The following is a 15,207-nucleotide window of genomic DNA, read 5'->3' on the forward strand; positions in this document are numbered from 1 at the left end:
ACTATGATCCCTAGATCCTTTTCACCAATTGACTGCCTACCCAGTTATTCTCCAATTTGTAGTTGTGCATTTGATTTTTCCTTCTTAAGTGTAGTATTTTGTAAGTCTTTATTAAATTTCATTTTGTTGATTTCAGACCAATTCTACAATTTATCAAGATCATTTTGAATTCTAATCCTGTGGTCCAAAGTGCTTGCAACTCCTCCAAGCTTGGCGTCATCTGCAAATTTTATAAGCATACTCTCTACTCCATTATCCAAGTCATTAAGGAAAATATTGACTAGTGTTGGACCCAGGACAGACCCGTGCAGGACCCCATTAGACATGTCCTCCCAGTTCGACAAGGAACCATTGATAACTATTCTGAGCATCGATTTTCAACCAGTTGTGCACCCACCTTATAGTAATTTCATCTAGACCACATAACCCTAGTTTGCTTATGAGATTGTCATGTGGGACTGTGTCAAAAGCCTTACTAAAAATTACCGTGCATCATGTCTACTGCTTCCCCACTATCCCTAGGCCAGTAACCCTGTCAAAGAAGGAAATTAGATCGGTCTGGCATGATTTGTTCTTGACAAATCCATGTTGGCTATTCCTTATGAACCTATTGTCCTCTAGATGCTTACAAACTCATTGACTGATAATTTGTTCCAGAAATTGAAGTTAGGCTTTCCATTTCCTGCTCAAGTGGACCTCTCTCTCCCCAGCAGTAGCTGGCTAGCATCCTCCATCCCAGACATCTTCATGTGCATCCTGTCAATGAAGTCCTCACAGGCCCAGATGCTACGCAGAAGAGCCACCACCTCCTACAGCTCTCTTACCTGCTTACTGAAGGATTCCACCTACAGGCACCTCCCACACCAGGTGGTTACACCTATCTGGCTTTCTTCAGCAGAGACATGCAGGCCACATTCCCAGCAAGTCAAGATCAGGTAGAAGCCTCTGTGGACAGGATCCCCGTTTGGCCAAGGTCCCATCAGTGCACACAGAGGAAGAACAAGAAGTGCTGTTGGCAACATTTCATTTTCCTCCCACCGCACATTCATCCTTGCGGAATATCTATAAGCTAAAACCCTATCTCCCTGCCTTTCTCTGCTGGCAAACTCCATTAGTCTCCCTGCTGCTCCTGCCACTGGGAGCTGAGGAACCTGGGTAATTCAGCATCTGCACAGCTTCCAAATAAGGTTTCTGGATCATTTGTTTAGTGAATTTAATGCACATGCATCTCACAAGCCGAGGGTCTATGTCTGCATTAGCTAAGACAGATTCTGTGAAAGCTCCCAGTGTAACTCATTCAATACACCTTGATATGCAGGACTGGAACAGTGAATACTCTTTTCTTGAGCAGAAGCTGCCAAGCATACAGAGCTATGCTTGGTTGTTGTTTTTTTGCTCTTTTGGGTGGAGAGGATGGTAGATGTGAGAAAATGTCCAAGTTGAGACCCGCTAACTCATTATTCTTGTTACTCAATACAGCTTTGAACTCAGCTTCCCCAAAGAGACAGTGTAATGTGTTAACCCATGTGCCACTCACCTCTGTCACAGCAGCAGCCGGTTGGTAATAGGAGCTAATAGGAAAGAACAAGCTGATAGACCAGAGCAGTGCTTCTTACTTACTAGGAGACAGTGCTTAAAAACTACAGCGATTTGAACAGCACAGAACTTTACTACCCTCTGCCACAGGCTACCCTGGGAAAAACACAAGCCTACCAGAGTGCTGTGCACGCTCCCTGGCAGCTTGACTGCTCCCTGGAGCAGGTAACTGAGTTGTCTAAATGGAGCAGAGGTTCATGACTGACTGAGCCAAGAAGAGGGGTCAAGAGTGGATTTTTAAAAAGGAGAAGTAAGACTGAGTGACTCGTTACGCAGCCCTACAAACTTTTGAAAAACCAACACCAAAGAGCTGACTCAAGTCATCGGAGCATCTGGCCTGGAATTCAAACAGACAGATCTATTTTCCCCCTTTCAAAACATTTTTTTTTTTACACTAGCCATCAGTAATCTCAGAGGATTTTCTTAGCTTTGTTTCCCTTCTTGTTTCCAGGAGACAGAACCACAGTGAGCTACTGCGAAAAAAGAGAAGCCAGAATGAAAGAGGGGCAGAGGAAACTGTCGGGAGACAAACCAAAAAGGGAACCAAAAAACAGGGTCTCGCCTGCCAAAAAAAATCCAATACATTTTCCCCTTTAAGCTGACAGTGCCACTCCCCGCACAACAAACCACGCAGACATAGGTCAAGTTAAACTAGTCTGAGCTTATTTCACTCACACTCTTGTCAGCATAAGAACAAGAAGATAAGGATGGCAGAAGAGAGAGCTTCCAAGAAACAAGAAAAGTACATTCCCCATCTATTCATGCCTCCCCAAGCAAGATCATTACCAAAGGGCTGTCCTAGATATCTGCCACCTTCAGTGCATTTAGCCCTACACACAGGGCCCCTGGAATGGAGTGAAAACATTCCACTTAACAAGAGCCAGACCAGGAAGAAAGCAAACACGTACACTAGGGGCAAGAAGGCTCAGTGGTGAGTTAAGGATGCTCAGTAGGGTCTGGATGAGTTAAGGCAAAAGGCCAGGATTCAGATTCCACAGTAAGAAGGACCCAGAGGAAGGCAGGCAAAGGAAGGGGAGCTAACGGCAGCGCAGAACACAGCTGACCGATGCAGCAGACCTGGTGGGGTCGATTGGGCTTCCTCTCTCAGGAGGAAGGTCAAGAATGCAGCAGTCCGTTCTGGTCAGAATTGGAATAAGTGTGGTGCTTCCAATGTGGTCCCTAGTGAAAGCACAAAGCTGCTACATAATAGGTCCCTTCGGGTAGGCCACATTGGAAGAGTAGGGGATTTTCATCTCAAAACATCATCACATTTGTACAGTGTTGAGTACACCACTGAAATATCTGGAGTGCAGGTGAGTAGATATTGGAGGTGCAAACCAGCTGCCTTATGTATGGCTTTAGCTAGTGAAATCAGTGTCAATTTGAAAAGGAATAACATTCAGCAAATTCAACCAAACAAAAATAAGATCAAGATAGTGATGCCAGGCTCCCTGCAAACTGCCCAGAAGGGAGAAATCCACGGGGAATGAGAATGGAAAGTAATAACAAAACAAATTGAACTCGCAGTCCAATTAGATCTGCACACTATTCCTCTTGTGTGTTTTGAACCCATAACAAGCACTAGGGCAAACTAAGCACAAAAGATTGTCTTGACAGCCCCAAATCACATGAGTATCACAAAACAGTCAAGCCATGGCGTGCAAACAGTGATGCAAATAAACCATTTACATTGCTAAACACACAGCTGGCATAGGCCATGCGTTTCTTGCTAAGGACCTATGGTGTTACCATAGTAAGTACAAGGAGTCCTATGGTCTAAAGAACTGAATAACCTTTTAAATACCCAGAATAATCCCCACATGTCCTTACATGTCTGACAGCACTGAGTAGGCTGATTTTTGGCATGCATGAGCTTCTCACAGGAGAGCATTAGCAACAAAATTAGTTTATTTTAAGCTGGAGAAGAACCAAAAAAAAAAGCCTAAACTTGCTCTGTTTCTCTCTCTCATATCCCCCTCTTCAAATGCCAATGTATTCAGTGTTAGAAAACATTATGGGGGAGATAATATACATTGGAATCCTTTTGCCTGGGTTCTGTGGGTTTAAAGGTGAAGGACACAGATCAGTACTTGGGTGCAGATCTCAAACGGCAGTCAATTTAAACAAAAGCATTTTTTAAATGAAGTAAAGAGACATCACAAGACTTAAACAGGTTCCAGAGCAACCCCAAGACTTCTGCATCACAAGATGGCCTTCACGCCATGAGAAGGCAAGCAATTTATGTTTACTCAGCTACGTTTCCCTCAGGCCTGCCTCTCACACCCAAGCGAAGCTCTTATGAAAGCTCTTTTGCCTTATTATTTATATAGCAGCATACGTTACAAGGTGTTTTACAATAGATAATAAGCACTAAATATAGAATGGAATCCCAGTCCCCAAGGGTTCCCAGCCTTAAAGGGCATGAATGACAGCACACCACAGAACAAATGGGAGCAGCTAGTAGTCATCACAGCCAGGAGGATGCTTCAATGGAACAGATGGATCTAATCTAGCAGACACCAGTTCCCCAACACACCTGGCTCTTGAAGGGCCCATACATAAAAACCAGAACTCCTGCTATAAATATATTGTATAATACAAATTACACTTCTACTCACCCATACCCAAAACTTAAAATTCACTTGCCAATGGCACACAGGAAACTCTCTTGCGAACGGGCAAGAATAGAAGAGAGCAAAATTTCAGATCAGGTCCATTGCCTCCACCTATTACTTTAAGCAACAGAGAGAGAGAGGGGACGCTTAAATTTCATTGACTTGCGTCTTGCATACTCCTACATGCTATCTACAACTGCTCTCCAAAGTTCCTTCTTTCAGCTCCACTCAGGGTCCCCTCATCTGACTTAGACCCTCTTCTCTCCACACAAATTGCTCTCACCAAAGTCTCCAATTGCAACTTTCTGGCTAAATCTCAGGCCTAATCTGCCTTGGTACTTCTGTTGCATTTGACAAGGCTCATCATGCCCTCCTTGAAATGTTTTCCTCACTTGGCTTTCATGACTCCATCCACTTCAGGTTCTTCTCCTATATCTGAGGCACAAGTTTCTAGATACTGCTATCTCAGCAAGCCAAACAGGCAGTTGCCTACCAAAGAAGGCTAGCTGGGCATGTCAGAGGTCATCTATATCTTCACACAAAACACAACTAATCTGCAGCTAATGTAGAACTCTGGCAAACGGAGGTTAGAGATATTAGAAATGTGTGGGACGGTTATCAAAATATGGGCTAAAATTTCAATGGAGACAGGGATTCGGTAACTAGAGCTTTGTCTTGATGGATCACCTTTACAGCAGAGTAACCAGTAATCAAATTAGAAAATACTAAGTATTCTATGTTCCCAGATCATAACATTCAGGGAAATCTTCTGCTGATTTTGTCTGCCATTGCTCTACTCCAGAGTACAGCCATTATAAAATAGATAAGATCAATATCATCACAAGTGTTAGGAGTCAGAACATAACCATCCCGATTCCTCAGTCTCAGTAACAATAACCGTATTCCATTTAAATTTACTGACCCTCTTGTGGCCAATAAGACAAGATAAAAGCTGCTTTATTGGGGAAATATTCATAAACAAAAAAGGCCACCGTGCTCTGGGGGCACTGTCCTTCCCAGGGGATCTGAGCTCAGTTTCTCATGAGATGTGATGATATGAAGGCAGAATGCCCAATCTCTAGGTGCAGAGGAAGAAAATGTCTAATTATTCTTGAGCAACCTACTGTGATCAACCTTCAGAGCAGCATTTGTAGGATCCCGAGAGACCTAACCTCATTAGGATAATATTGCGGGGTTGGGGGTGATTAGGGAAAAAGGATGGGGGGTACATTCCAGAGGATACCTGTACTGAAGCTACCAGTGTAGTCAGACTGGATTTCTCTCTCCATGTCTGGGTGAAGAGCACAACGCCAGACATCACAGAATACATGCAAGAGGGTTATTCCATGCTACAGTTGCCATCTCTTAGAGAGCATCACTATTAGAAATATTGAGTTGAACATCCATTGAGTTATATGCACATTCAGCACACTAGAGAATCTAATTAAAAATGCAAGGCATTCAACACTTAGCTGAAAGCATGAGGAGGAAGAGCTGAAAAGAATCTAATTAAAAGATGTCAGTGAAAATGCAGTCCTTCTATCAAGCTATTAAACCAATGTTGTTGAGAGGAATCGTCCTCACATTTTAGGAGACTACTTAGTGAAAATTAACAGCCTCCTCACCAAAGACTGTATTTGATACATCAGTGTAAAGACACAGTATTTATCAGGCAGGGTTAAGCTAAGGCCTTTCATGACGTGCGTAATGACTCACCCCGCTGGATATGCGACAAGGCCGGTCCTGGGGTCGCAGGCTAATCCTCTGCCTCCCGACACAGTTATTCCTAACACTTTCTCCAAGGTCACCTAGTGCAAAAGGAAAACAGAAAGAGTCATGAGCGGCACTCACAGATGGATACATACGTGGGTGCCAATGGATTGCCTCATGATGGCATTCCGAAACATGGTTCCCAGAGGGCAATGAAGAGAGCACCAAAAGTCACTCAGGCAACATCCAGTGGAAGAGTACTGCCACTTTTAGGGATCCCAAGGGAGACCTGTAGCTAGTGTAAATGGGTTTGCAAATGCAAGCATCCCTTCCCACTCTGTGAAGTTGTTGCTTGCAATATCTGCTTTTTCCAGCCAAGGAGATTGGCTTTGGAAAGGAAAGAAACAGAACAGGAAACAGCCGCTTGAAGGCTTTACAAACCCATCAAGACTTTGTCCTTTTGCAGAACCTCCTCTTTGAGGTTCTGAAGCATTCAGAGAGCTTTCCCTTACCGCCCTTCCCCACCCGCCCTCTCCTCTAATCATTTCCACATGCCTCTGTACTGCTGGGTTCCCACTGGGACTAAAACAAACGCTGGCAAAGAATCTCCAGCCAGGTGGTGCAGGCTCAAGAAGTTCCTAAGTAGGCATTCAAACTCTGGGATTCACTGAGGTTCTGCTTTCACCTGAGGCACAAGGCAACTTGTCCAAGGCCATAAGGGGATCATGTGGAACAGAACCCAAGATCCAACTAGCTCTCACTCCTGTGTTCTAACCATTAGACAAGTATTTCTCAACTTCCTCAGGGTGGCGACCCCTTATTTGAAGTCAGAAATTCATATGATCTTCCCTTACATTTCTTACTCTTTTATAGAGGATGTATCCATTATAATAATGATAATCCTATATAAAATATAACATCTTTGACTTCAACTACTACATTTGACATCACAAACTATGAAGGTTTTGACCGCCCCAGAGTTAATCTGGAAATTTGATTTTTTTTTGCTTTAGAATTGTAATAAAAGTTTTCAATACCTTGTGACCACCCCACCCTCCCAACTGCCTTTGGTACCACCATCCACCCCCCCTCCCCGGTGGGTCATGACCCTTCAGTTGAGAAAGATAGCATATTAGATCTTAAAACTGGTTTCCTTTTTAGAAATCTTTTTAAAAATGAATTTCATGCTTGTGAGGGCAAAGTGACACAATGCTGAAGGCTGGGCCTTCTCAGTCAAGGGCCAGAGGGGACTTGAGAAAACCCTTCAGCTAAACTTAAGTCTGGGGTCCTCCCTGGTGTTCTCCTGACTGAAGCACAAAATTGTTCTCCTTTCATTACAGTTCATGCAATCTGGTTTTATTTATTTCATGTTATATGCATGTGTTTTTTCCCCAGCACCGCCATCCCTGCCAATTCTTGATTTTGTTGGGTCATGTTGTCTTCTGGTTTGATTAACATAGATTGAGTTATATTTTGTTAAATATCCAGAAGCCTTCAGGCATGGGCGCCACGTAAGAAGTTATTATTGCAATGATTACTATGATCATCAATAGCTTCCCAGGAGATCGATGTCTTGTGTTCATCCAGACAACAGGGTGCACAATAGACAGAGGTAGGGCAAATTTTCCAGTGCCAATGTGCCCCAACAAAGAACTGAAGGATTCACCTATACGGTGGAGAAGTGTGGTCTCTTTATCCTTGAGTTCTCTGCTCAGGTTGCTAGAGAGAGTGCCAATAGTAAGGGTGGGTTTTGTGATATAGCTACACCTTCCACAAGGAACTGGACTGAGACCCCACCACCTCGTTTCACACAAGCCACCAAAAGGCAGCACTTCAATAACTCATGGCTTTCTCTGTATTCAAGCTGGTGACCTAGAGATGGAAGATTTCATATCCCATACATATCCCAATCCCCACAGCCATTCTATCCTCATTCTTGCAAAATGAGTCTCTTTGGAAATGTGGCTTTTACAAAACTGTAACTAAATATGGTTATTAAATAAGAGCACATTATTAAAATGCATCTATAAATCCACTAGCAAAGCAAGGAAAACAGTTTTCCTCCAATTCCATTTTCATTTAAAAAAAAATAAAAAATGTACTATGCTTTGTTCAGGTTTGTTACAGTGACTTCAAAATACACCGCAAAAATGCTTTTAAAATTCTGATTGGAAAGTAATTATATATACACACACACACCCCTCCAGCACTGAAGCACAGATCCCCGGCTCTCTGCCCCTCCAACTAACAGGGGTTCAGATCCCTAAGTAGAGTGTTCTCAGCCCCAGAGATGGTGGATGGAAAGCAATTTACATCTCTCTCAAGTGACCCCATCTGGCCAACACTCCAGCCTTGTCTCATTATGAAAGTTACCCATTGCTGATAATGGACATCAACTGTGCAATACAGCTTAGCGCCAGGTTCAGCTCAGGCTGCTTTTAACCATGGTTTCCAAAAAGGCAGCATATACACTATTTGTCCAAAGCCAAATAGTACCTGCTGCAGACACACATGGTCAGCGATGGGTAATTTTCTCAGCGTAGACAAGGTTTCTGAGCAGTATGTTGATAGGCTCTTCAAGGAACTACATTCAGCTTCATAGACTGGGGAGCATGGAATTGGAAGACTCTTCCCACTCCCAGCTTTTAAGGAAAAAATGAACCAGAGAGAGTGTTACTTAAAATCTGTTCAGTAACCGTGAGCTCTCACTCTGCCCTACACCTCCTCCCAACCCCACTCCCACACAGCCCTGTAGCATCACACTGCTCTTCCTCGGGTCTTCCTCTCCCATGTGGAGTGTTGCGGACACCCCAGGCAGCTGTGTAACATATGGCAGGCTTGAAAATGCTTGCAGGCAACAAATGCCCCCTTTGTCCTGCAGCTTGTAGCAGGATTCAGACCCAAAGGGGATGCCCAGTCCACATGTGCCCACAAAATTATTTTCCTGATGAAAAGCATCTTCTCCCCTCTAGCTGATCACACACCCAACTCTGCTCCTTCCTTTATAAAGGCAGAACTGTTGCTGAGGGTGTGATAGTTGGTCTTTTTACCATTGTATTTAGACCTAATGCTACAAGAGGAGCATCCCGTGAAGCAGGAGCCAATTTTCAAAGCTCCACAATTAACTTTGATTTTTAAAAATTGACTACTCTCACCTCGCCTCTCATCTCAGATCCAAAGCCTTTGCATCTAGGAAGCCTGCTGCCATGACTATGATTTGCAAGACAAGAACTCATGAACTCATTTAACAAGCAGAATCTTAGAGATGCTACTCAGCCATAACCTTTCCTTTTTCAGCTTCACTTATTGCAACACTCCACTACCCCCAGACAAAAAGAAGCCTGTAATCACGTGTCTCCAAGTCCCAATCAGACCTGAATAGGGTGGGAGCGAGATGAACCTCAGATAGAAGAGCGGGGGGGAGGGGGACACAGAGTTTGCATTCAGTGTTGGAAACTTGGGGTGTAGTTTTTCCATGGGTCCTTGAGTTGACCTCCCTTTTTGAACCCACACTTGTCATTTAAACACATCATTCCCCTGTTGGTACCTGGTATCAGGTAGTGGACACCTAACTGGCACCTGCAGATAATTACAAGACTGAGTTGCAAAGCTGTGCCTGCAATAATCTGTGCCCTCAAACTATAGGCCCAGAGGGGAGGCTAGATTTTAGAAGTCTGGCCCTTTGCAGTCATTACATCATACTGTGGAGGTCTATTAATAATACCTAATAATAATTTCCATCCAAGGATCACAAAGTGCTTTACAAATGTTATTGAATTTAGCCACATGCAACACTCTTACGGAGTTCAGGTTAAATTGCACCCATGTTCCAGAGACGGAGAGGTTTCCTTAAGTCCAATTATTTCAAGTGTGGATGCCTAAAACTGGGTACCTAAATCCACACTTAGGCACCTAAAACAGTGGCCAGATTGTAAGATGTACTGAGGACCTCTCGCTTCATTGGGGAGTTGCAGGTGCTCAGTACATCAGAAATTAGCCCACTTTTTCAGGTGCCAAAATTTCAGGCACCCAAGTTTGAAAAAGTTTGCCTCAGTGGCTTGCCCCAGGGTCACACAGCAGGCCTGTGGCAGAACCCAGATCTCCCATCTGCCACTCCTGTGCTTCAGGCCATACATTCATCCTTCACCTCTGCTGAATCCTCAGCCCCAGCGCCTGGTTAGCTCACACAGCTATTCTAGCCAGCAAAGTAGTGCTGTAAAGAGGCCAGCACTGTGGCCATCTCAGTGCCGACATAGCTCAGTTGCAAAGAAGTTCCACCTGCTAGAACGCTATTCAACACTAGCAGGACGTCCGGGAAAGGAAGCTCCCGTCGCTGTGCTGCTGTAGCTGGCACGCTCAGGGCACTGCAGAGAGCAACCAGGGCTTTCCCAGTTCTCCTGACCAGAGAGAACCAGCCAAACACTGCAATAAAACAACCAGGCAGTGACCAAGTGGTCTCCAGGCCCCCCTGCTGCACCAGCTCCCTGCTCAATTACTGACAAACCTCTCCGAAAGACTGGTCTAATGGCCCCTGGTCAGCTGCCCCAAACAGGAAGAACAATCACAAACAAGAAGTGTGACGGACAGCTCCCAGTGAGGGATTTTACCACTGGCTCAGGCTCTCTGGTGGTTTGGGGAAGCTGAGGCCAGGACAACACTACCGCGGGTGGTTGATTTAGCGGGTCTAGTAAAGACCGGCCAAATCAACAGCAGATTGCTCTCCAGTCAACCCCTGTACTCTACCCCCAACCAGAAGAGTAAGGTAAATCGACGGGAGACTTTCTCCTGTTGACCTTCCATGGTAACTCGACCTAAGGTACGTCAACTCCAGCTACATTATTCACATAGCTGGAGTTGCGTAGCGTAGGTCGACTGACCACAGTAGGGTAGACGTAGCCTGAGACACCAGCCACCGGCAGTTGTTGCTGCATTTGAGGGCTAGAACAAAATTTTAAGTCCTAAGGATAACCCCAGCTGCCCAACTCTCTCCCACATGCTGTGTTGTGCCAGCCTGGAAGAGCTTGGCATGCTCCCTTTGGGCTTGTGTACACAGCAACATTTATTGCCAGAAGTGGGAGAGGCACAAAGTGCTCTTGCTTCTTACAGAGGGCATCAGCCGGTGTTTCAGAACCAATGCTGCAGGCTCTGACTGGGACCCTATCATTATAACATGCTCCTCCACCACAGTACACACTGCTGTATAGATCCAAAGAAGCCAATCAAGCCAATACTATGGCTGAACCTGAGAGGGCTGTTTCTGAGCTGGGGCTTGCAAAGATTTCCTCTCCATTCTGAGCAGGGACTTTTCCCCCTGAGAACCATATCAGTCAAGCCATGCTATTGAATCCTTACCTCCTTCCTTAAAATCTCTTAGGCCACAGGATGGCAAGAGCTGTGTTAGGATTGTACTGTGGTCCAACCAGTGGGAGTGTTCTACAGCATAGCTTGATGGCCACTGTTCTCAGGAAAACAGAACCCTTGCCCACACTGGTCAGGGAAAGCATCCGTAATAGACACTCCTAGCATGGTTTCAACTTAGGTTGGACAATGCCTTGATGTTGCTTCTAGACTGGATAGAAATACTACAGCAACACAGCTGATGCTTGTCACATCACTCATCCCAACACATAAGCAGGGAACTGAGTAGGAGTCCAAGAGCAATTTTGCCTCCCCCTCTCCATCCCCCCACATACCAAATGGAACTCTTAACTGCTCTACTGTTAACCCACCAGGCTAGCCCCATTTCCAGCCTTTCAACGCCATCCACATCTTCGGAGGCCCAGGGAGCTACACATTCCCCATGAGAGCAGAGCTATTCTAGTTCAGAAATAAATAGCTGGAGAATTTAAGAGGAGGGAGAGGAGCTGTGTCCAACACCTCAGTACTTGAAAACAGCTCCCAAGAGAGGAACATCGTGAAGTCAGCACAACCACAGCTAACACACCAACAACAAATTCCTAAAGCAAGATCAACCAGCAGCTTACAGGAGTCAGTAACTTAGAAAGGCCATTCCCAGTGATGACAGAGTCCATCACATACCTCAGCCATTCCGAGAGGGCAGCCCAAAGCTAAACAATGGGTAAGAATTACAACTGCTCTAAGGGCTTGTCTATAGCTGGAAATTAACTGAAAGTTATTCCAGAGCAATTATTCTGCAACAAGTTAGTCTGGAATAGTTATTCCATTCCAGAATAGCTATTTCAGTCAGCTTCCAAGAGTAGACAAGCCCTTAGTTAAAAGCCTCATGTGGGCCAAGAGGTATACAGTAATACAATTAATGTTTTAGTCCATTTCATTAACTAACAACATCAAGCAAGCAAGACAAGACTACATCCTTCCCAGTCAATAAATTACACGCTCACATAATTCACTTAGCGGTACATCAATGTATCAGCACAGCCACACGCTTCTATCAGAGAAGTGGACATAGAAAACCCAGTGTTAAGAAAGCAGTGACGGAACTTGGTCATTGAATTTTGGAAAGACTAGAGCATCTTCACCAACAGTGCAGCAGTTGTCAATAACTAGTAACTGTTTTGTCTGAAGAATCAATATATAATTAATTTTTTTCCCCTTACAAAAATCAAGAGACTAGATTTAATGAAAGCCCCAGTTGACATGACTGTTGCCCCTGGATTCTGCCACTGTAGCTTTCAGCACCATTACAGTCCTGAATTTATTCGGAATGTTGCAACATAGCAATATGACATGAAGTTGTTGACATCAGGGGTGTGATTATACATGTGAAGATGCATCTTGGCCATGCATGGACAATCAACAGGTGAGTATGCACACGCAGGAGTGAGCTATGGAGGCTACATTCAAATGGAGAGTGCCAAGCCCCAAAGCTAGCCCAGCTCACAGACCACCAGCTTTCTCTCCAGCCCCCCCAAACAGTGCACAAGTACAACTGTGCGTAACCATCAGGGACTGGTGCATACCACACAGCCTCTGATCTACTGTCTGAACACATGCTCTGATCTCCTGTTACTGCTGCAAAACAACAAAGGCTTGAGGTATTCCACTTACCTCCGCTGTGCTTCGTTTGGCACATTAAACATGGAACACTAATTACAGTGCATTGTTCTGCTTAAGGGGTTGTCAGCGTTTCCATTGTAAAGCCTTCATTTCAGGGGGTTTACAGCACAGCTGTGAAATATTCTCTTTGGGCTGAAGCTTGACATGCAAAGGTTTGGCCCCAGACCAGGTTTGTCTGTTTGTTTGCTGTTGGGGGTTTGAGGTTTCTGTTTTTGGTCTCAAGGGCTTTTTTGTTTTGGGGTGGGATTTAAAGAGGGAGCTATTTCCAAGTTATCAGAATGCAAAACAACAAAAACCACATTGCTCCACTTGATTTCCTCCTCTCCCGGCCACTCCCTTAGAGCCATTTTAAACATACTTAACTCTATAAAGCTAGAGGATCGTTTGCCTTCTCCCTCCTCTTCCCCAACTACAGTTTAACTTGTTTTTCTCTCTCAGAGTCTAGTGCTGGCGAAATGTTCCAGCTTGACAGGCTGAAGACTGAAATCCCTCTACCCCAGAGGAGGCAGAACAGCAGGGCAAGCTCCCACACACCCGCCTTACTAATATACCTCAGCCCTTCCCAGGGTGAACCAGTCTCCACAGCCCATTCAAACCTTGGTCATCTGACATTGTTGTAATTTGTCCTGCTAGACTCTTTGTGAACACTGACCCTCTAGGAGTCGCACTGGAACCAGCAAACTTGTTTCACGCATGCCACCATGCCGACCTGTTGCAAAATTTTGGACACTTCCAACCTCTGCTCTGTTTGAGCCAGCATTCATGAGATGAAAGGCTTCTTATCCCATTTCTAAGCCACTGAGTCAGTCTCCACCTGCTGTTTCCTTACCAAGTAGGAATAATAATTCTGCAAGGTTCAAAGCAACCAGGATATTGACATCTTCAATCAGCGATGGCGGTTTGCAAGGTTAATTTATTTGGTTACCAAAATAGCCTCAATGCTCTTTTTGTTTTTAAAACCCCAGGGAACATGCTCCCACAGTCTAATTACATGCCTGACGCACCTTGGAACCACCATGGCAAGGGCTGCAGTGAAGTTGCTTGGTGGCTTGAATCATTATAATGCACAAAGCCATTATATTATAAATTCTGCAAAAAAGCAGGGGGAGATGGGCTTCTAATGGAAGCGCTGACAGAGTCTCAGTTTAATGGCTCTGCCAGGTGCCAAGACAACGTGTGCGCGTGGGTGTGCGTTATACAGAATACACACAGGCTATAGAACTGAGAGCAGCACAGAGAGGGAGGCAGAAGGCAGGAAACGTGAACAAGCTAGCTCCCTATGGATTTTCTTTCTACATGCGCCCTCCCAGTCTCTCTCCCCTGCTCTCCCCACACACCACACTAGCCGTTTCAGTCCCATTCCAGCTGTCAGGATTACATTCCTGACCCGCCAGCCCCAGCTGTCTGGGACTACACTGCTGAATCTGCACTTTCCCTCCCCAAGAGGCACCTGGAGTAAAACAATCCCATAAACAGAGTCTCTCAGCCCTCAGGGAAGGGGAGGGGGCAGGGAGAGTATGTTCAAAGCGCCTGTGTCAGGAACCAGATAGGGTGTTCAGAACAGGTAGCAGCAAGCAGCTGCCCCCGTTGCTCTGTGAAAGAAGATACATGAGGGTCAGCTCCCTACTGGCTTCTGAAGCACGGTATAGTAGCCATTAAATCACTGCCCACAGGTCCCAGTTTCTCTGTTTAACTCAAAGCTGAAAGCTCCATCTTTCTCCACTCCTCACCCCCACACTAATGCCTGGGGTCTAATTTCCCTTTAAAAATAAGTGCCCTTCCTCACCCCTGCGGGCCTTATGCTCCTGAGAAGACGTGGGGAGCTCCTAGGGTGACCAGACAGCAAATGTGAACAATCGGGAGTGGGGGCAAATAGGAGTCTATATAAGAAAAAGACCCAAAAATCGGGACTGTCCCTATAAAATTGGGATATCTGGTCACCCTAGGAGCTCCAGGCTCTCTCTGCTCCTGCCACTTGGCTAGAGTCCTTATCTGCCTAACTGCAGACCCGGGGCCTGAGTTGCAATAAGCTTCTGTGGGATTTGTCAGGCCCTCATGCTGGCCTCTTGAATCTCAGGACTTTCAGAGCGGAAGCTGAACAGGTGACATGGACCAGACTAAGGGCTTATCTACACATGGTTACTCTGCAACACCAATTCAGCGGGTTAAGATAAATAGGAACAAGGCTCCCTTATTCTGGAATAAGTGTGTCCACACATGGAGTTAATCAGGCATGGACAAGTCCTAA

General features: G+C 45.2%; 1 protein-coding gene across 4 annotated transcripts in view; it reads right to left on the reverse strand.

Annotated features, from left to right (window-relative positions):
* MAPKBP1 (mitogen-activated protein kinase binding protein 1) overlaps positions 1-15,207 on the reverse strand; it is a 131,127-nt gene that overhangs the window by 86,436 nt on the left and 29,484 nt on the right. For all 4 annotated transcript variants that reach the window (XM_038407024.2, XM_043517624.1, XM_043517622.1 and 1 more), the window contains exon 3: positions 5,928-6,019. In XM_038407024.2, coding sequence (XP_038262952.1) covers positions 5,928-6,019 — 92 coding nt within the window. The remainder of the gene's footprint in view (positions 1-5,927; positions 6,020-15,207) is intronic.

The sequence above is a fragment of the Dermochelys coriacea genome, chromosome 6 (assembly GCF_009764565.3).
Source record: "Dermochelys coriacea isolate rDerCor1 chromosome 6, rDerCor1.pri.v4, whole genome shotgun sequence".
Lineage (NCBI taxonomy): Eukaryota > Metazoa > Chordata > Testudines > Dermochelyidae > Dermochelys > Dermochelys coriacea.